The 23,118-nt window shown below is 39.1% G+C and overlaps 1 protein-coding gene across 1 annotated transcript; it reads left to right on the top strand.

Annotated features, from left to right (window-relative positions):
• Nucleotides 1–778: 778 nt before the first annotated feature.
• On the top strand, nt 779–22,373 carry LOC111873853. The gene is made up of 4 exons (XM_033755246.1): nt 779–1,089; nt 5,757–5,936; nt 9,621–10,180; nt 21,889–22,373. The coding sequence occupies exons 2-4, from the start codon at nt 5,854–5,856 to the stop codon at nt 22,371–22,373; spliced, it is 1,128 nt and encodes a 375-aa protein (XP_033611137.1). The 5' UTR covers nt 779–1,089; nt 5,757–5,853.
• The last annotated feature ends 745 nt before the right edge of the window (nt 22,374–23,118 follow it).

Genomic DNA, 23,118 nt, shown 5'->3' with positions numbered 1-23,118 from the left:
TAAGTGACTTGTTGAGCTTATACCAGCATGCTATGAATGTATACTGCGCAGTTCTCTTCTGCTTAAAGGAATCAAGACACCATGTTGGATATGTGATAGAAAGGACATCATGTGATGGAGGGACGTCTACGTAGGCCGCTTAGAGAGAGATCGAGAATACCAGGCCATCAAGAAGGGCACCAATCTGCAGCGAACATTACACTAGCTATCCAGATCATTATTCTAAGGCCACACCATAGCTTAAGCGATTAGTCGCTGGCTTCCCACCACTGCGATCTGGGCAAGTGGGATTTGTGATGGACAAAGTGGCGCTGGTGCAGGTTTCCTCCGAGTACTTCGGTTTCCCCTGCCAATCTTCATTCCATCAAATTCTCCACAAATAAGAATATCTAACTAATTCTAAATTGTAATCAACTGTAAACAATTGTAACTATTGTAATTTTAATCTTACTCATATATTAAATTGTTAATATTCAGAATTAACTTGACTTGTCCTATATCATGTACAATGATCTACAGTGACGAAATAAATAAATAAATAATCATAATTTAACAGTTGGAGAACAATGGAAGAGCTGCGGTTTCTATCTGGTACATGTCGAAATATTAATAACCAAGGGACGAGGACAGCCTTGTTACCGATCGTGCTTTCGGCACTTGCGGTGGCCATTCTTGAAGCGATTGACACGCATTGGAATATAGGTGGCAGCATGCTTACAAGAAGTCACAGGGTTTGCTTTCCAGCCAATAACACTGAGTTGTCAGGGACTGTTCACAGGTGACTGGTGGTACATCGCACGTCTGTACACTCTGTCTCTGTATGCAATGCAACTTCTCCACGTTCTCCACTCTGTACTATTTTGAAGATTTTGAACTTGGACTGGGTGTTGCAAGATGTCTGGAACCAGGTACTAACCGCTGTACCAAATGTGAGCGCTCTCGCAGTTAATTTTTTGATCATTTACTCATCGACGGTGAATATGGAGATGCTACGTTCCTCCGAAACAGCGGTGTATTTTAAGAACCTGGGGACCAGGAAAGTCTTGCCCGACTTATATGAGGAGCCACTTTTTGTTGGTTAGATTGTACGTAAGTCACGTTTTGTTGAAGATCTTTCTTTACGTTCTTTACTACCAATATGTGAGGATCATTATGTAAATTGTGTGAGAATATCCGGAAATAAGTGTGAAATGTTGTCCAGTGTGACATAGAAATTAAATTATTTACCTGGATAGTGTTACTGTGCCAGGATCGTTGACATGTTAAAAAAAGGGCTGCATTTGAACATGATGCAAGCATGGCGGAATATGTACATCAGCGAGGGAAGGGACTCCAATGAAAGAAGGTTAAGTGCCAATACTTTGCCCTTTTTCATATTCAGTGTTACATTTCTTAAATGTAAGCATGCAAGTCTCCAGGCTGTTGTTCTGTTTTAACGTTGTATTGCACAGTAATATTGAACGGAAAGTGATGTACACATCATGCCCTGATAATACATTTGTATTGTCTATCGTTGCATGGTAGTGGGTTCCAGTGGCAGACGTTCCCCTTCCTCTGGGTTCCTGAACTGTCCTTGGCCTCAGCCACCAGCTTCTAATAGCAATGGCTCACAACAACTGAACTCCAGCAGTTCTCTGACTGCAACTGCTGTCTGTTCCTGGTTATAATATCATGGCATGTCCCACTTAGAAGACATCTCATCTGCTAATGCCGTGTTCCCTCTTTGCTGTGGAAACTTGCTTTTTGTGGAGCCGTTACTTAGCAGTGGTTGTATAGTTGCTTGTTTTGTGGTCATTTCCTAAGAACAGGTATATATGCCACTGTATCTAAATTTTAAAAATCATCTTTCAGTGGTATTATCATCTGGGGTTGTAGGTAATAACGCATTAAAAAATGAGGTCATTTTCAAATAAGAAGAGACTTTACAAAGCACATCTTGGCCAAAATACTCTAGTAATATATAAAAAAGTATAATTCCATCAGATGTAACTGTTTTTAATAGTTCCATCTTTTTTATAATCAGCAGAATGTTTTCTTATTTGTCTCACACAAATTCTTCAAACTTAAGTGAAGAGAACAAACTAGCCACACCACATGACACCATTTAAGAGTGGTTTCTAAAATGGTCTTGCATTACTGGTGCTGGTAATGATGGAATGTAATGAAAGAATAACCTAACATCAGCATTCAATACAGATAATAGGAAAGTGTGTTATAGCAGGTTAAGGGCACAATAAATTCCTTGAATGCATACTGTCATTCAGAATATTTTGTTTTCCCTGTCTCCTGATCTAATAACCAAAAAATGAAAGTCACAGAACTAATATTACCTGTTGTTTTATATGGGTGTGAAACTTAGATGCTCATTCTAATGGGAGAATGTAAATTGGGGGTATTTGAGAACAGGCTGTTGAGAAGGTTTTGATCTAAGGCAAACAAAAGTAGCAAGAGGCTGGAGACAGTAGTATAATGAGGGCTTAAGAATTTGTGCTTTTCACCAAGTATGTTATCTGGTTGATGAAATCAAGCAGGATGAGTTTGGTTGTTATATAGCACGCATGAGAGAGATGCATGCAAAATTGTAGGTGCAGATGGGAAGCTAATGTTACAGCATGTTTTATAGAAACAGATTGTGAAGATGTGCACTGGCTTAATCTAGCTAATGATAAGGTGACTATAGTATTAGGAGATTTAACATTCCTATTCCTGGATAATAAAAGTTGAATGTTTAAGCGGTGGGCCTTCTTGGCCCTTGCACCGTGACCACAGCGATCTATTGTGCGTAATAATAAAAGTTAATGGGTGAGGAATTTATTGATTACATGAGCTTCTCATGGATGATTATGCCCAATGGAATTAATTATGTTTGGAATGACTAGAGCCGGGGGTACGCGGTAGCGTAGTTGGTTGAGGGGCTATGCTACAAGCCAGAAGCTTGCGGGTTCAAGTCCCGATGAGGTCATTGGATTTCTTCAGTTGACCTAGTCCTTCCAGCCGCACTAGGCTCTGAGGTTTACTCAGCCTCTAACAGAAACGAGTACCAGGAATTAATTAAATAATTTTCCTGGGGAGTAAAGTGCGGCCGGCACATAAGGCTGACAACCTTACTGCCATCTTTGAGCTGATTGTCTAGATAATGTGGGAGCCTCAACGTCTAACAACCCTATGGGCCTTCATGGCCTGGTACAGGGATAGCTTTACTTTTTTCTTTTATGACTAGAGCCACCCCAGGGTTTCTTTTCCTAGGGGTGAATATACATGAGCTTGAAGTTGACCTCTCACCTTTGACTAGTCTAGAATGAATAGAAATCTATTTCCATGCCCCCTTAAATCTTTTGTGGTGTGGGAATTAGGCATAAAGACAACTTCATGCAGGTATATTTTTATGTATTTTCTTTGTATGTGTTAATGTCTTATCGTATTACCTCAGTATAGGAAGTAAATTTGGCCTTACTAGCATATTCTGTCATGCAGATGTGTTCTGTGAGTGTGGCATAATTTCAGGAGGTGATTCATGAGCTCATTCTGAGTGAAGAATGTTACATAAACATTGGTCCTATTCTCAAGGGTTTCAGAGCTATGGGTAATGGAAATGTAGCTTGACTTGAAGGAATTTGTTAGTGGGGGAAGGACATTCTTATTGGGCTATAGATAAAATAATTACATTGTACAGTTTTCTTAGCTTAAGATGATTTTCAGAATGCCCATCAGCTTGGATGTACCACTTTGTTTCACTCTGGAACATGTAACTTTACAAAGAATTGCAGCACTTTTAATGTATTCTGCGGTGTGAGATTTTCTGTGAAATAGTTCATCTCTTGTGTCCTCCTTGCATTCGTACATTGTGTTTTTGATGTGACACATTCATCATTATCTATGGCCCTGAGATCTGGTGAATGCAGTGACCAAGCTATTCACGGGCAATTGGTGTGCTGGCTTGCATGAACAAATCATGACTGCTGTGCACATGTGCTACATTTCAAATACTCATACCTCCAGAACCACTGAGAATAGGATCCACATTGATATGACATTTTCCATTTGGAATGACATCAGGAGTTACCTCCTGCCGTTATGACATAAAGTTGTGGGAACCCCCACATACTATGAGCAACATGCAGCTTCGTCTGCCTAACAGACAGCATTCAACTTCTGCTCAAGCCTAGTCAGTGTCACATTGTGGCCAGCACATATATTTATACAGCACTCGATGTCCAGCCCACCTGTAGATCATCACGTGCGCTAGCCAATCAGCACTCACAATCGCAAGCGCAATTTTAGTTTTGCCGAACAAGCATGGTATAAAAGGCGGAGCTCAAAGCTCGCTATCATCAGTTCTTCGATCGTCCTCACTACAACATAGACAGCTAACACAGCTACTCTGATGTCACGAAGTAGCAACAGCTCTCCAGCAACCACGCCAAGACAACAGCTTTGTCATCGTCCGCACCATAGGCAGCTGTTCGTACCGGCGCACGCAGCACCACATCACCAGCTGGCCAGACCAGCTGAACGGCCCTAAAGACCCGGTCTGCTGCATAGCAAACTACCAGCACACACACAGTTGAACAAACTGCCCTCTTCAGGGCCAGCAAACTTTTGAACGTCTACATTCCACATAGCTCTGCAGCTATTCTGTACATTTAATACATACACTATGATATATACTGGATGTTCCTAAAAGAATGGTGGGGTTTCAGATACATATATATTTCGTATTTCTTTCCGTGTACAATCATAACATGCGTCAATCAGAAGCTTAACTGTCCAAATTTTATGTGCATCCATCAAAGTGCCTCTGTGTGCGCCCCTTTCATTACCCGGCACACATCAATGCGATAGTCCAATTCCTGCCACACCCGCTGCAGCATTTCAGGTGTGATGGTCTCCACAGCACGATTGATTGTTTCGGAGATCCTAGAGTGTTTGGGGCAATGGGGGTACATAAACCATGTCCTTGACATACCCCCACAAGAAGAAATCAAGTGGAGTTATGCCCGGGGACCGGGGTGGCCACTTGAGAAAGGGGGCATCTTCACCTGCAGCACGTCCAATCCATCGTTTGCCTAACTGTCGGAAATGGAACTAGGAAAGAGTGTGATATACAAAATGAAAATTTGAGAGCCATGTTATGAATCCGTATACGTTTTACTTTTCATCAGAAAAAAGCTGATGGAGATATACGGCAATGAAATCCCACCATTCTTTTAGGAACATCCTGTACAATTGTTACAGTTTTACATGGTTGTCTTTTAGAACATCAACATCCCACAAAGTTTTGTGACACCTTTTATAACATTAGAAGTTAAAATGACAATTTTCTTTGGTGTATGATCAAAATTAATGTTACACTTCGCTGCACCTACCACAGAAGGGCATAAAAAATTAAACGTCCTCTTCTAACCCTTAATATACTAAATTGCAGTGAAATCTTACTTAGTAAAGACCTCCCCCCCCCAACTTTTAATGTCGGGTAACTTCTGTAGAATGTAAATAATGTTATGTTGAATGCTTTCTATGTTATGGCAAAAAATAATGAACCACTATAATTGAAAAGAAAGAAATTGGTATGAAACATATATACATGTGTTTTGTATTAATTAAAATGTGATGATGGCACATTATATTGAAGTTGTTTCATAACTTGTGCCTGGAGAGAGTCTGTACTAATGGAAATCATTTTCTGAAATATATTGTGTAATTATGTAATTTGTAATTAGTGTAAAAAAATGTAAGCATTATTAAATTCTTTCCAGACATTGTTTCTGACACAGTTGAATCTACACTGGTGCAGTTCAAAGTGTTCTTGAGCAACATTTCTGATCAGGTTCTGCACAAACTGCAAGAGAAGACATGAAGATAAAGTACAATTTTTATCTTAATATCCATGGTTTTAGGGAAAGTATTCTCTGTCCTGAATGGTCTGCGCATCTAAGGTAAGTTGATTTCTCATGTAGATAGTGGTGGTAGATAGTTAAAAACATTTTTCCTTATTAAAAATGTATAATTTTCTGGTGTGGTGGGACTAGCAGCCAATGTTAATGCCAGCGATACCCTGAGGAATGTAATGCATGTTTGGAAAGGATTTTGGCTTTCTCAGAAGTTAAAATTTATCCCTGTAAATTAGAATCTTATATTTTAATTGGATAGTAAAAGTGCAAATTGAACAGTTATTCTGGTGGCAGGTACGAGGTCGGGGATGGGGAGTTAGTTTGCTAACTTAGATAAGTTTTATGGTCTGTATGTTATTATTAACATGAAGTTGTAAATGTTCAGGTCATGTCTCCTGTTCTTATATGCATGAAATTAAGGGCACATAAGTAATGAGTTAAAATTTAGATTAAAAAAGACAAAACAGGATTCAGAAATGTTCCTTTCTATAACACTGTTGTAACCTTATGACAGATTATCCATGTCATCCTAACTCTTTCTGGGGCCCACCCAGCCTCCTATGCAGTGAGTACTGGGCGCTTTTTCCCCGGGATTGAAGTGTCTGAGGCATGAAGCTGACCACTCACCAGCTAGTGCTGAGGTCAAAAATATGTGGATCTATGCATCCACTCCCCCATACATCTTAATACTGTAGTGCTTAATTAGTACACAGGAATGATGTGCAAAGATTATTTTTGGCTTGGATGTGATGCTTTGTAGTCCAGTAGAAAGTTGCCTTTCAACTAGAATACATGGTAGTAAATTGTGTTGCATCTCAAAAGACAGTAATTTTCAAGTTTACTGCCACAAAAACCTCGGACAGCATTGTAAAATGAAACCACATACACATATAGGAAAGATATGTTATGGTCTTCTGGAACGTGACACCATGTAGTTTTGTTCTATGTGTGGATACTGATGTTTTGGGGAAACATACTGCCACCATCTTCAGGGTTGAAGTTTGTAGGTTCAGAAATAGACTTGGTTATATGCTTGTACCACAGACTTACAACTTAATGCATTCCCCAAAAGGGATCATAAGTCAGAAAATTGTGAGTTCATATAACATGGGACGAATTGGATGAAGTTCTTGAATCTTAAAGCTCAAACTGATTTTAACCCCCACTGTATAAAGATTTTCAATTAAGTTAAACATATATTATTTATGTTCTTAATATTTAAAATCTTGAACTACTGAGGTTTATGTCTCCATGACTCTTCTGTGAAAATGGGAGATTGGGGTGTTATTTGCCATCCAAGCAGCTTTGTTTCCCCTCTTTTTTATATGATTGTTTAAAGATCTGCAATTATATTATGGATATTTTATATAAAAATTTATGTACTTAATATTTCTTTGACTGTAATTTTTATTTGAGTTCTACAAGGTGGTTCAAATATGACCAGGACTGATTTTTTTTTTTTAAACCATCATTGCCATGTCAGTCTTCAATGTACTTCTCTCCAGTCTTTAATGTACTTCTCTCCAGAGTCAACACATTTTTTCCAACGTTCTGGAAGCATCCTGATGCCCTTTTCAAAAAAGGCTTGTGGTTGGCAGCATATCCACTCCCGAACAGTCTGGATGATGGCGTCATTGTCCACAAACCACATGCCTTGAAAGTCTGATTTGAGCCTTCCGAACAGGTAGAAATCACTTGGGGCCAAACCTGGACTGTACGGCAGATGTGTCAGAAGGTTCCATTTCAGTTTCTGGAGGGTTTCCATTGTTGTTTTGGCCGCGTGGGTGCGTGCATTGTCTTGAAGGAAGGCTACCCGCTTTCCACCTGTCTTCTGCTTGGATTGGACCGTTTCCTTCACATCTGTTGCTAGGAGGTCTGAGTAATAAGCTGCATTGACTGTTCTGGCATCTGTCGGAAAGTCTACATGGATAACCCCCCCGCCAGTCTCAGAAGAACGTTGCCATCACTTTTCCTGCCAGACAGCTCCTCCGCGCTCTCTTGGGTTTAGGAGAACTGGTATGCCGCCACTCGTGTGATGACTGCTGGGACTCGGGAATGAAGTAGTGCACCCATGTTTCATCGGGGGTCACTATAGACTTCAAAAATGCATCACCTTCGTCTTCAAACTGCAGTAGGAGACAACTGGCAGCTTGCATGCACACCATTTTGTTCACGTCCGTCAAAGTGCATCGTACCCACCATGCATTCACCTTGCAATAGTGCAGGTGGTATTTCACAATGTCTTCTACACTACCAACACCGATGGACAGCATTGCTCCAAGTTCCTTGATAGTGATGCGCCTATTGTTACGAATAAGCGTGTCTCCGTGATCAATGTTTGCCTCGGTGACGGATATTCGCGGCCGACTATTATGCCGTTCATTCTCCACTCACTCTCCGCCCCCTCTGAAGCACTTACACCACTCAAACATATGGGTCTATGAGAGACACTCTTCCCCATTCTGTTGTTGGAGTCTGTGGTGAATTTCAGCGGATGGGATGTTCTCTCCGAGGAATTTGATCACAATGCGTTGTTCCACGCTCCGCGGTACCTTCTGTTCGCTCATCATTGTAACAACTCCCAGACAGGACTGAACAGGTTCTAAACTGAACAGGAGGGAGGGTGGAGGTTGTGGCTTCAGTCTCTCAAGGTTGCACAGCTGCCGCGCAGTACGGCTTGTTTACACACAAATCAGTTCTGGTCATATTTGAACCACCTTGTATGTTGTGTGTTCCTACCTGTGTGACGGACCAGAATGAATAAAGTTAAATTTGATGAAGCCGTTCAAGTATGACTGGTGTGTTAGTATGTCAACATACAAAACTTTAAGCTCGTATACTATGATATATGTAATAGTAGTTCCTTAAGATGTTGTTATTGCCTTCTGAAGAGGGTCACAACTGACTGAAACATGTAAAAGCCCTATATAAATATATAATGAGTCACACTGGACAGTGTTGTCAAATCATTCTATATATAGAAGAAAGTTGTCCTCTGGGATCTGGCGCCGTGTATTCTTTGTTTGAACCGACGTTTCGGAGGAACGTATCGCCTCCATCTTCAGGGCAGGTGAATTGCGTTGCGAATAGAGAGAGCAGTAGTGTGATGGGCCAGAATGAATAAAGTTAAACTTTTAGAGCATAAGTCTAATGTGCATTAATTTAATTTGAGAGTAAGTCCAGAACTTTTTGAGTCAAGAAGTTGTAGATTGAGGTATGACTGATAAGGATGTTAAAACCAATTGGAAGGAATGAAGGAAAGAAATCTGCAGGTAGCATGTTCCCCAAAAATGTCCCTGTCCACACAAAAGACTACATGGGGTCACAAGCCAGAAGACTACAGTCTTAATATTCACCACCACAAAAACCTTGGAACTATGTAATTTGAATTTATGTTGTTGCAACCTTAATGTAGTGCTGTGAGCCAGTTTGAAAGTGTTCCTAGGCCCCCTCCCCCTAAAGACCTTTGAGACATTCCTTGCTTGTGAAACATGAGTAATGAAAATGTTTTAAGTGCACTGTTATATTATATTTTCTGCCACATTAATTGTAAAGCTCCCTTCAACACAGGTTGCACATCAGGATTGTAGAGAACTGCAGATTGACAAAAAGCATGTTTGGAAGACATCTGTTATCTATGTGCCAACCTTCCATGCCTTATTTAATTTCAGGCACTTTTCTCTTAATCTTGTAAATGAGGATATATTCGTTTTTAATATTCTGCTGCAGGACTCTTGGAAAGGTGCTGATGAAGAAGTCGCAGAGTAAGGAATCTCAATATTTGGTAGAGAGGCTACTGGAAAAAAATATAACTGTGAATGGCCAGTTCATGAATACTCTTCCGAGCTCTATCAACCTGTGTTTGTGCCATGAACCAACTATGGAAATTACAAAACACTGCAACATTGTTTCATATTTAAGTGATAGAGGAATTAGTTGTAATAATAAAAAGCATTTTCTAGTAAGAAAATTGCACCAGAGCATGCTTTGTAGACCGAAAAATATTCACAATGTTATATTAAATCAATACCTAGGTGTACGATCAGTTCATAACTTAAGCACATCAGACTTGTTTGGGAGTGGTGATAAAGTGCCGAAGACTGAAGAGCTAAGACAAAAGGAAACAGACAGCCAAGGGGAGTATACATTGAAGTTAGAAACAAAAACTGCTAAAGGCTCTCATCATCCAAGGAAAAGGCAGGGATCTTCTGAAGATATTAAAGATGAACATAATGAAACTACAGATGGCATTCTTAATGGTGAAGAATCTGAGGACATCACTTCTAAAGGTATGTGCTGTGTCATGTTTCCCCATCCACATATATTAGGTGTGTGTATGAAGTGTCCTTGAAAAGGGGCTCATAGTCACTGATTATCAAACATGCCATCAGTTAAAATTAAAGCATAACAAGAAGTTCCAGGAAGAACTGATTGCCAACTTTTCTTTGATATGACATGGACTGAACAGAAAATGATGAATCCAACAGTTCTTCTCTTGTTGCTTGTATTTGTTGCCACGGTAATGTTTTTTACTGAGCCATTGCCTAGCAGTAATGGGGGATACGTAGCACATCCACAAAGTAAGTTTCCCACTCGTCCCACAGCTAGCAAACCTTATATTGTGCGAAGCAACTGCACATACGTGATGGAGCAATGACGTAGCATGGCACATGCACTNTACACCACTCAAACATATGGGTCTATGAGAGACACTCTTCCCCATTCTGTTGTTGGAGTCTGTGGTGAATTTCAGCGGATGGGATGTTCTCTCCGAGGAATTTGATCACAATGCGTTGTTCCACGCTCCGCGGTACCTTCTGTTCGCTCATCATTGTAACAACTCCCAGACAGGACTGAACAGGTTCTAAACTGAACAGGAGGGAGGGTGGAGGTTGTGGCTTCAGTCTCTCAAGGTTGCACAGCTGCCGCGCAGTACGGCTTGTTTACACACAAATCAGTTCTGGTCATATTTGAACCACCTTGTATGTTGTGTGTTCCTACCTGTGTGACGGACCAGAATGAATAAAGTTAAATTTGATGAAGCCGTTCAAGTATGACTGGTGTGTTAGTATGTCAACATACAAAACTTTAAGCTCGTATACTATGATATATGTAATAGTAGTTCCTTAAGATGTTGTTATTGCCTTCTGAAGAGGGTCACAACTGACTGAAACATGTAAAAGCCCTATATAAATATATAATGAGTCACACTGGACAGTGTTGTCAAATCATTCTATATATAGAAGAAAGTTGTCCTCTGGGATCTGGCGCCGTGTATTCTTTGTTTGAACCGACGTTTCGGAGGAACGTATCGCCTCCATCTTCAGGGCAGGTGAATTGCGTTGCGAATAGAGAGAGCAGTAGTGTGATGGGCCAGAATGAATAAAGTTAAACTTTTAGAGCATAAGTCTAATGTGCATTAATTTAATTTGAGAGTAAGTCCAGAACTTTTTGAGTCAAGAAGTTGTAGATTGAGGTATGACTGATAAGGATGTTAAAACCAATTGGAAGGAATGAAGGAAAGAAATCTGCAGGTAGCATGTTCCCCAAAAATGTCCCTGTCCACACAAAAGACTACATGGGGTCACAAGCCAGAAGACTACAGTCTTAATATTCACCACCACAAAAACCTTGGAACTATGTAATTTGAATTTATGTTGTTGCAACCTTAATGTAGTGCTGTGAGCCAGTTTGAAAGTGTTCCTAGGCCCCCTCCCCCTAAAGACCTTTGAGACATTCCTTGCTTGTGAAACATGAGTAATGAAAATGTTTTAAGTGCACTGTTATATTATATTTTCTGCCACATTAATTGTAAAGCTCCCTTCAACACAGGTTGCACATCAGGATTGTAGAGAACTGCAGATTGACAAAAAGCATGTTTGGAAGACATCTGTTATCTATGTGCCAACCTTCCATGCCTTATTTAATTTCAGGCACTTTTCTCTTAATCTTGTAAATGAGGATATATTCGTTTTTAATATTCTGCTGCAGGACTCTTGGAAAGGTGCTGATGAAGAAGTCGCAGAGTAAGGAATCTCAATATTTGGTAGAGAGGCTACTGGAAAAAAATATAACTGTGAATGGCCAGTTCATGAATACTCTTCCGAGCTCTATCAACCTGTGTTTGTGCCATGAACCAACTATGGAAATTACAAAACACTGCAACATTGTTTCATATTTAAGTGATAGAGGAATTAGTTGTAATAATAAAAAGCATTTTCTAGTAAGAAAATTGCACCAGAGCATGCTTTGTAGACCGAAAAATATTCACAATGTTATATTAAATCAATACCTAGGTGTACGATCAGTTCATAACTTAAGCACATCAGACTTGTTTGGGAGTGGTGATAAAGTGCCGAAGACTGAAGAGCTAAGACAAAAGGAAACAGACAGCCAAGGGGAGTATACATTGAAGTTAGAAACAAAAACTGCTAAAGGCTCTCATCATCCAAGGAAAAGGCAGGGATCTTCTGAAGATATTAAAGATGAACATAATGAAACTACAGATGGCATTCTTAATGGTGAAGAATCTGAGGACATCACTTCTAAAGGTATGTGCTGTGTCATGTTTCCCCATCCACATATATTAGGTGTGTGTATGAAGTGTCCTTGAAAAGGGGCTCATAGTCACTGATTATCAAACATGCCATCAGTTAAAATTAAAGCATAACAAGAAGTTCCAGGAAGAACTGATTGCCAACTTTTCTTTGATATGACATGGACTGAACAGAAAATGATGAATCCAACAGTTCTTCTCTTGTTGCTTGTATTTGTTGCCACGGTAATGTTTTTTACTGAGCCATTGCCTAGCAGTAATGGGGGATACGTAGCACATCCACAAAGTAAGTTTCCCACTCGTCCCACAGCTAGCAAACCTTATATTGTGCGAAGCAACTGCACATACGTGATGGAGCAATGACGTAGCATGGCACATGCACTAACGGAATTTCCTGCGTTCCCACAGTAGCATCATTGCAGCTGTTGAAGATGGAGGCTCTTATTCCAGCTCCCGCCGACTGTGAAGTGCGGTCAGTGATAAAGTTTTTGAATGCACAGAGCATAGTGCCAATCGAAATTCATCATCACCTGTGCCGGGGTAATGTCATGAGCAAGCAGATGGTTCACTGGTGCAGACAGTTTTCAGCAGGTCGACAAAGTGTGCATGATGAGAAGTGCAGTGGGCGGGCATCCATCATTACAGACGACCTGGTGGAGCTTGTGCGGGAACGCATTATGGAGAATTGTCGCATCACAATTACGGAACTCAGCAGTCATGTCCCGCAGATTTCCCGCTCCTTGTTGTGCGAAATTGACACAGAGCACCTGTTGTTCAGGAAATTGTGCGCCAGGTGGGTGCTGAAGCAACTGACACCAGAACACAAAACAAAGCGCATGGAGTTAGCATTGACATTTCTGCAGTGGTACCATGATGACGGCGACAAGTTTCTGGACTGGATCATCACAGGTGATGAAACGTGGATTGCACACATTACCCCAGAAACCAAGCAGCAGTCAATGCATTGGCGTCACAGTGGAACTCCCTGCAAGACGAAATTCAAGCAGACGTCGGCGCGGAAAGTGATGTGCAGGGTATTGTGAGACAGACACGTCAACTTCCTGACCAGAGGTGAGACGGTGAATGCTGAGCGTTACTGTGAAACACTGCAGAAATCGTGATGGGGCCATTCAGAACAAGCGGCGCGGGATGCTTAGTGCCGGTATTGTCTTCCTGCACGATAACACTAGGCTGCACACGGCTCGACGGACAGCAAGTCTCCTGCAGGGAAACTTACTTTGTGGACAAGCCTCTTACATGTACAGATACATAGTCTGATGGGAGAAATTTATGAAGAGATGGGCTCAGCTGCCATGATGTACATAACCAAGTTTCATAAAGATTGGGCAGGCATTCAAAAGTTAATGGGGGCGGGGGATACACAGGCACACAGACCGCATGGTAATCTGATAAACCTACTTTTATTTTATCAAAATAAGGAAGATAGGCTAATAAAAATGACCAGTGTCTTTCTGATGTCATATGAAACCTACAAACAAGAACTATATAGAATGGGTAATTTCTTTTGTTTGAACATGTTACCTATCTTGATATAAATGGGCTTCATTCAGAAATGGTTAAAATCGTAATTGGTTTTGGAATAACATTTCTTCACTTGTTCATTGACAAAATGTTCTTTTATTCAGCTATTATATACATGGGCATATTCCACAAGTATGTTAGTGATGGCATTCTTCTGTTATTTTAAGTGTTTTTTTTATTGTGTTGACTATTTACATAATTTACCCAGAATTGAAATTTCAGTTCTATATCAAATGATCATTTTACTCACATTATGAATTAGTGTGTGCATGTGTTTGTCTGTGCACCATGATATGAAGATGTTTAAGGGGTGTGGAGGTATTGACTGTTGACAAGGGTGGACAACTTCCATTTTCCCCAAGCACTAAGACCTATCCTGGGTCCATAGTATGCCCTCACTGTTTATCAGGCTCTTGAAGATCTTTGACCTTAGCTGGAGCAAAAACCCTTCAGTCTGAGGCCTTCTTAATGCCCATTTGCTCTACCCATATAGAATCAAAGGTTGTAAATATGTGTCAGTCAGTATAGGCTCTTTGCTCTTTGCAAACACATTTGAAAAAAAAAAGATTTGAATTTGCTGAAAACCAGCATTCCACACTGCTACATTTGGCACCACTGTATGTTTTATATTAACACATTTCCTTCCCCAGTCTACTCCCTTTCAAGTCACAATACATGCGATTGGCACATGCTTCAGTTGTCAGTTGTGGTAAAAAAATGATGTAGTTTTTGGTGTGCATGTTCCCACCGTCATAATTCCATCAGGTCAATTCTGTTTCCAGCATCATAAAAAGGAAGGAACTCTTCAAGTTGCATAACATTTTGTGGGGGTAGAATTTTATATTTTCTGAAATTAAGTTAAGATTATTATGTCTGCATTATTGATTTATGTTAATCAAATTATTATTATTATTATTATTGTTGTTTGTTTACTTGTCTGCATTATTGAGTTTTCCTCCAGTGCTTGCCTGTAATTTGTCTTTGACTTTATGTAGTGTTTGTCCATAATGTAATTACTTGTATCTACCCTGTGCTCTGTCTGTAATTGGCCTTGCGGCTGTTGACTTGGCACATAAGTAATAAACAATTGAATTGAATTGAACTGAACATAACAGCCACATGGAAGAGAAAATTATGGACCCATTGTTAGGTTTTAATGCAGTTTATGAACCATAATAGACATGTAAAATTTGGTGTGGGGTTACTGAAGTGTGTACCAATGTATGTAAGTTTAGTGATTATTTCTGCCATGAGTTCAGCACAAGGTGGCTAGACAAAAGAAACAAAAGCTGATTTTAATCTACAAACATAGGGGAATGGATATTCATGAAGGATGTAGGAGTATTGGTAAAATATGGAGTACACTTCTTCTGTCTTTCTTGTTTTATTCAAGGTCTAATAGGATTTGGAGTTACTCTAAAATTTTTAGATTTATAGCAGGTGGATGAACAAGAGAGTTTTGTCCTTTTGCCAACTGCATTGAAGTTCATGGGAGCTATAGATTTCTATAAAGGCATGAAAGTATCTGATATTTTCTCATTTTAATGCTATTCCTTACCCCAAATGGTAAAATTACAGGACTGGTGCAACTTGTTATCATTGTAACTGCAGATTTTTTGTTTTCATCTTGAAATTGGGTAATATTATTGTTCTTGGGAAACTTCGGTGTCACTTCATTCTGTGTGTCTAAGGGGACTGCAGAATTTTAACCCAGCTTTCCAGTTCTTCCCCTCCATCCTCGTGCCTTTGCTCTAAACAGCATGAGCTCAGCATTCTTTCTGCACACATCTGAATAAAAAACAGCCCTGATATACATTGACATGAATATTTAGGAAACTGTTTTTCCCATCAGAACAGTACACTAATTTCCTGTCCTTGTAACACTGGAGACTCCTATTGTCATCCAAAAATATTGTCAAATGTTGGTGAGTAGGCATTGGTTTGGATTGGTGATTGAATTTATTGAACACTTATAAATCATAAGTACAAGTAATTATAGTGCTTTCACTAATTTGCATACTGTACTTCTTACTATGGCACACACTAAGTCATCTGTGTCGTCACTAGCTGTTGCCTGGTGACGGATCCCAATGTAGATTCTTCTGCTTCCATGCTCATGTTGTTGCCAACTTGGTAACATCTCACAACTCCTGTTGCTCATCTGCAACTAACTCATGACAGCAAATAACTAAGTTGTTCCTCTGATCCTCGTTATACGAAGGATTGGATTGGATTGGACTGCACAGAAAACACCACTTCCAACAGCTTCTCTGTTGTGTGATGTGTCAGGAGAGGCTGTGGCATGGGGACACACTGCTTATATATGGAGCCATTAAGAAACAACTGATGACCTCTGAGCCATCATGTCACAGTATCTAAATCTTGGAGGTGGTTGAGGAGGTGAAATGTTTTAATAGATATTGAAAAGAGTTTCAATTCACAACTGAAATTATGAAAATTATACTCCACTCTTTATATCTTGACTGACAGTTAAATAAGAACATCCAGATAACATCCTACATTGTGTTCATTTGAGAGAGAGACACCATTCCTGCTTATTAACCCATCGGTGATATGTATCAATGTATTGCTGGAGGTCTCAAGCATGTGACAGCATCTCAAGATTTGAGATGATGTGTTCAGTTTATTGTTTCTGTATTTCATTTTTCATTTTCATTTTTATTAGCATTCAACAACCCATACATACAGGTATTACAACCATTTGGATAAGGAAATTGTCAGTTTTACATGAATTTGAGCCCCCGCCCCACCAGCTGGGGAACGGGTGTTCTCTTCTCTATTACTCAAAAGAAAAAAAAAAACAAGAAGTATACAAGAAAATCAAATAACATTTAATATATGACCAGTAATTTGTGCCAAAAGAAAACACGACAATTAATCGGCATAATCAGCCACAAGATATCCTATCACAACTCGTACAGGCTATCTCCGTCACAAGCGACATATAAGGCATACTCAGTAACAAACTTCACGCTGGCATAATACCATCTCTGAAATCGCCTGCACACACAATACAGACAAAACCTATATATACATTCTCAGCTTACACAATTCCTCCAAGAACAATAATCAGTATGCTAGTATTATGTGCATTACCTCAAGATGGGCCCTCCTGCCTGGAGTTTAGCTACCAAACCGAATCTTTCATGGTGCCGACCCAAACAGAATTTAGTTACGGAGCGAGACGTCCGTACACAATGACTTTCCAGGCAGAAGAGACCGGGTGCCTCAGCCGAATCACAAAGGATAGAGGAGTGATGACGTAGAATACGCCACGGAATAAGGATAGGTAGTAGGAAAAGTAAGGAAAAACGGTGTGAGCCGCAGCCGCCGCCGCTCGGAGAGGGCACTACAACCAATGAGCCGAAGGGATCGAATTCTCATGCATATCTTTACAGTATACACTATACCACCCTAATATAGGGGGGTTGTCATCTGAATAATATTATCTAGATCTAGTTACCATTAATTTCATTGTCTTTACACAAATACAACAGATTAATCAGCTACATATTACATTTAAACACTTGATGAATCAAAAGACATAAATTCATCTACAGAATAAAAGGAATGTTTCAGCAAAAAAGATTTTAGTTCCTTTTTAAATGAGTTAAAATTTTCCCTTTGTTTTATTTGATTGGAGACCTTATTATACAAACTAATTCCCATGTTTATCACACTCTTAAAAAGAGCTGTATGACAGTGCTGTACATGAAAATTAAATTTTCTTTGTGTGTTATAATTGTGAATGTCTTAATTTATTGCAATAAAAGCTTTATATTTTTTGATAAAGCATGTCACCTCCAATATATACAGAGAAGGCAATGTTAAAACACTGTAATCTTTAAAAATTTGTCTACATGACATGCGACTACTAATACCACTAATCACTCGAAGAACCCGCCTTTGCAATTTAAAAATGCTTTTACTTTCCCCATCCCCACCCCACAATAAGATACATTTCTCATACATGACTCAGAATTCGAAAAATAAATAATAAAATAAATAAAATTTTATCTGCCCATGCTTTTTACTGTATTGCTAATTATTTAATGTCAATTGTACACTTTTGGTGAGCTGTTTGTTCCTGTTAGGAAGTTATTAAAGGTAGTTTGTTTGTCCATCTTCCTTTATACATGTGTTTAAATGGGCTGTGTTTCACCCATAGGAATGGAACACAGGGATAATATGTGCAGACTTCCATTTTGTTTGTGCTGACATTTTTTATTAAATATCTGAGCACATCAAAGTGATTAAATTTGTTTTAGTTTCTAATTTTAGCTTTTCACATAGCGAACACTCAAATGTGTCATATTGCATTCCTCATCATACATATTTGAATTATAATATAATGCTTGAAATTCAGGGAAGGATGATGGACATTAAAGTTTTAAGCATACAAAATATTGTTACCTATAATATGTATATTTTTTTATTGCACAGAAACAGGCCTTGCTAATATTTGATTTTTTGTACTGATATAAGCTCAGTATAAGCTCCGTTTATAATTATGAAAGCATCCATATGGTATAGAAACATGTCTCGGACATTTTCAGCTGAACAACAAATTTAGTATGCTGACAACAGATGCATTGGAAGTTGAAAAGCAAACCCCAGTTCTGTTGAAGCATAAAGGCAGGAACTAAAGTCATTCACAGTGAAGCCAGAAAAAATAAAAATGAAAGAAAGATCTTGTTACCGGGACACAGTCATGGTAGGGAAATTGGCCCCCATGGTTCAAGAAAACCTAGGAACTAAATTTGACGTGTGTAGTATTTTCAAACCAAATGCTCCTCTTGCAAAGGTTGTTAAGGACATAAGGAAGCTTGGTAATGGCCTTACCAAGCAAGATTGTGTTATTGTGCTGGGAGGACCAGAAAAGAGCCCGGAGAGAAACTATCATTAATCAGTTTGAAAATGATCTCAACTTCATTGCAGGGGCACAAGTTTGGGGTTTGTCAACTACTTTGAGAGGCATGACAAGCCATGGATGAATGAGAGAGTTAGGAGCATGAATCTACAGCTTGATGGGGCCCTGTTAAGGCAAGATATATCTCACATTGGTGTTATTGACACATCATCTATTGTCAGGGAACATTGCAGTACACATGGCTTGCACCTAAACTGTCAAGGCAAGAAGAGGCTCGTACAGCTTGTTACTGAGAGGGTTGTTGGTGGTCATGCGTCAAGTATAGGCAGTATTCCTGTTAGAACCCCTGCTAAGGCATCTCCTTTTTTACCTTAAATTCAAAAGCATGTAAGTGCTTAACGCATATTACTACTAAGTTTGCATAGAGTCTGTGCAACTACATAAACTTAGTAGACGTATGCTCTGATCTGCTCTAAAATATATAACTTTGATACCACACACAGGGAATACTTAGTCTGTTCAACTACATAAACTTAGTAGACGTATGCTCTGATCTGCTCTAAAACATATAACTTGGATAACCAAGAGAAATGCAACAAATAACCAATGAATCACATCCCACAAAATTGTATTTATAAACTACATGAGAACATAGCAGGAAATAATGCAACCACCCCTTTCAGCGTACCAACATACAGTGGAACCGTGCTTAATGAGCACCTCTCATAACAAGTAATTCGCATAACGAGCAAAACAAATTGTAAGAAATTGACTCGCTTAACGAGCGACGTTTCACATAACAAGGACGAGAGGGGAAGTACTGGATTGTGCACTTGCTACATCAGTCTGAGTTTAGCACTCGTTCCGCTGGCATCTTAGTGTCACTTGTGATCACACATTTTTCCAAACTTGTGTTCAGACATATTATTTGTGATTATTTTTGTGTGCAAAGTTTAATAACCCTCGCAAAAATGTCCTCGAAGATAAAGCCGCAAAAAGACAGCCATAAGAGAATAAAAATAACAATAGAAATAAAACCTAAAATCATTGAAAAGCGAGAACGAGGTGTGAGCAAGGCTGATCTAGCACGCACATACAATCGGTCTACATCAACGATTTGCACGATTTGGAGTTGCATTGTGTTTCACAGCAAGAAGTTATGGAGGAGAGTTTGTCAGAGGAGGAGGTAACAGCAAAGCAACAATCTTCTGGCACAATAAGAGAAATGCTGAAAGCATGGGAAACTGTTGCATCGTACATTGAGAAGCATCACCCTAATAAGGCAGTGGCTTTGCGCGCTACAAATTTATTTAATGATAATGCTGTCACATTTTCACCAAATTTTGAAGCTTTGGCAAAAACAAATGTCTCTAGACAGCTTTCTAGTAAAAAGAATTAGATATGTATCATAAATAATAAACTAATTATTTCGATTTTTTTTTCTGCAAATCAAATTCGCATTCCAGGTTGGTTCATTCCGCATGGAAGAAAAGATGAAGATGATTCACGCTCCTTACCAATGTATATATAATTTTCTTTGAATAAACATTATACATACATTTTTTTGAGTATTTTTTTCGGCATGCAACACATTATCGTATTTTACATTAATTTATATGGGAAAAACTGTTTCGCTTAACGAGTTTTTCGCATTACGAGTAAGATTCTGGGATGAATTATGCTCGTTAAGCGAGGTTCCACTGTATGTCTGCTAAAGTTTTCACACTACGTAACACAACTTCTAGCTTGAAATTTTAAATATCAATTGTTATAGTATATTTTTATGTCAGTCATATCATATATCATTTAATATTGTGTACTTTTTAATCAGTTTTTACCTTTTTAATATTGCAAATATATTCCCAAGATATATTTGCTACAATACAACAGTCTGTTAACTAATATGGATCCGTATTGTACCCAGTGTGTTTAATTGCTTGAGGTGTGTTGATTTAAGGCCCGATGACAGAACTGTGCTCAAAACATGTTACATAGCTGTGTTTGTAATAAATAAGTAAATAAGTAAAATGTACATTAACATCTACTATCTCTGTGGAAGATATTTCCTTACCACTTGTTATGTTGTGTTGATGGTTATAATACAAAAAAGAATCTAATCATTTGACTAACTGTAGATCCAGGGAATGCAATGCGTTGTAATGTGGTATAAAGTAATGAAATGGTTTTGAAAACATTTCAAATTTCCGTTCTTAGTTTGTAATGGTGGCGCATAAATGCAATCTTTAATTTAAGCCCGTGAAAAGTCTGTATCAGTTAGATTTTGAAATCTGATTGGCTGTGGATGAGGTCAACTTCAGGAGCTGTTCATTTGCCACCGAAGCACCTCATGGGATGTCTTGAATTATATCACTTATACTGGAAACATGGTTTATTGAGTTATTGTTTTAATTGTTAATAATATACAGATAACTTTTATGGGAAAATTTGTTTGTTCAAAATACATTTTTGTAATTGTGTTCTTCATTTTTTGTAACGCCACATACTCTGCTAGACTCAATAATCATGTTATATGATTAAAGTAACAAACATGATGCAATTTCCTCAGTGACACTTCTCCCAGATGCAGGTTCTGTAGAATTTGTGACAAAGGGTAACACTGAAAAAATAAGTGTTAAATGTAATGAGTGGTGTCTCAGAAAATTGAAATAAAATGGAAGTTGAATCATATTTATGTTGAATGGTTTTATCATCTGGCGGACTATCCCAGAATTCGTCATAACTGCGTCTGTTGGAGCATCAAATATTACACGTTTATGTTGAAAAGTTTTATCCTCTGGTGGACTACCCCAAAATTCCTCATAACTACTGCTGTGATAGCATCAGATCTTACACATTTATGTTGAAGAGTTTTATCTTCTGGTGGACTATCCCAGAATTCAGAATTTAGAAATCTTACACGTTTATATTGGCCATGATATAAAAATGAAAATGCAAGTTATTATTTGCTTTATTTTTGACTACTGTATACTTTGATTTTTCTGTTATAGATTTGGAGATGGTTGAAGGCAGATTCCCGCAACCGAAAGGAACTCTTAATAACCTATATGCAGTTGTAGCCCAAGAACTGAAGAGTCCTAGTTACCGCCTTCAGAAGAGTTACCGGATGGTATCTGTTCGCACTGGGAAGGTTAACAACATCATGTGGGCTTGCACGTACAAAGTGAAGTGGCCTAGAGAGGCCAGCTTTTCTGCAACAATGTCAACGAAAGCTGCTGCTGGAAAGCAAGCAGCACTGAAAGCTCTGCATTGGTTACAGGCACAAGGCAAACTGACTCAACGTGGAGCCCCACTAATGTTTGATAAGAGTGAGATTCAAGGAATGACAAGAGTACCAATAGAAGTCACTGTCGATGTTAGCACTAGTCAAGATATAGATATGCTTATTGACTGGTACAAAAAGGTTTGTACAATTTCAAACTTCATATCTCAGTGTAGCAACTTACATGGTAACTATGGTGAAGCTCTAATGTAAGGTAAAGCCATCCGTGTAACAGGCTGTAGAGGCCCATGGGGTTATAACAGCTCGAGGCTCCAACATTTTCTAGAGAGTGGGCTGTGAGGTCAGCCTTATGTGTTGGCTGCCCTTTACCCCCCAGGAAGATTGCTGCTACTCACTTCTGTTAGAGGATGAGCGGACCCCAGGCCCATAGTGTGGCTGTGAAACTGAATAACTACATTCAGTTTCCACTGAATATTAACTTCTGGATGAAGAATAGTATGCTGGGCTTTGGGTGGCAGGGTGCTGCAATTCCTTCTGTTAGATGCTTTCTAATTCCCTTTTAAGATAGGTGTAACCTTTTCAGAGTGTGGGCCATGTTGGAAAATTCAGAGTTAGTTGCGGGTCAGTTTGAAGGTTTAGTATAAATTATGCTTATATTAATTGTAATTAACTTTCGTTATAAACTGTTACTGGCCATTGTAACTGTGTGTGCAGACTGAGCCTCGCGTTTTCTTAATACTAATACTGTTACCTCAGATTAAAGGTCCTTATACCTGAATGATTAAGGTTAATGTACTTATTGTAATAGTGTAAAAGATTATTAACACCATCCAGTGTGATTGATAAATGTTGTGTTTTTTTTATCTTTCATTATTGTACTTTATAATATTGTGACATGTTGAGCTATGGATGATGCCCCTCCCCCCCGCCAGCCGAAGTGAGCCGAGCGGAGCCGAAGTTAGCCGAGTCCCAGCATCCTGGTAGCTATGCAACGCGA

This window comes from Cryptotermes secundus, unplaced genomic scaffold, assembly GCF_002891405.2.
Source record: "Cryptotermes secundus unplaced genomic scaffold, Csec_1.0 scaffold414, whole genome shotgun sequence".
Classification (NCBI taxonomy): Eukaryota; Metazoa; Arthropoda; class Insecta; order Blattodea; family Kalotermitidae; genus Cryptotermes; species Cryptotermes secundus.
The sequence above is the reverse complement of the archived record's forward strand: the minus strand, read 5'-3'. Positions and strand labels throughout refer to the sequence as shown.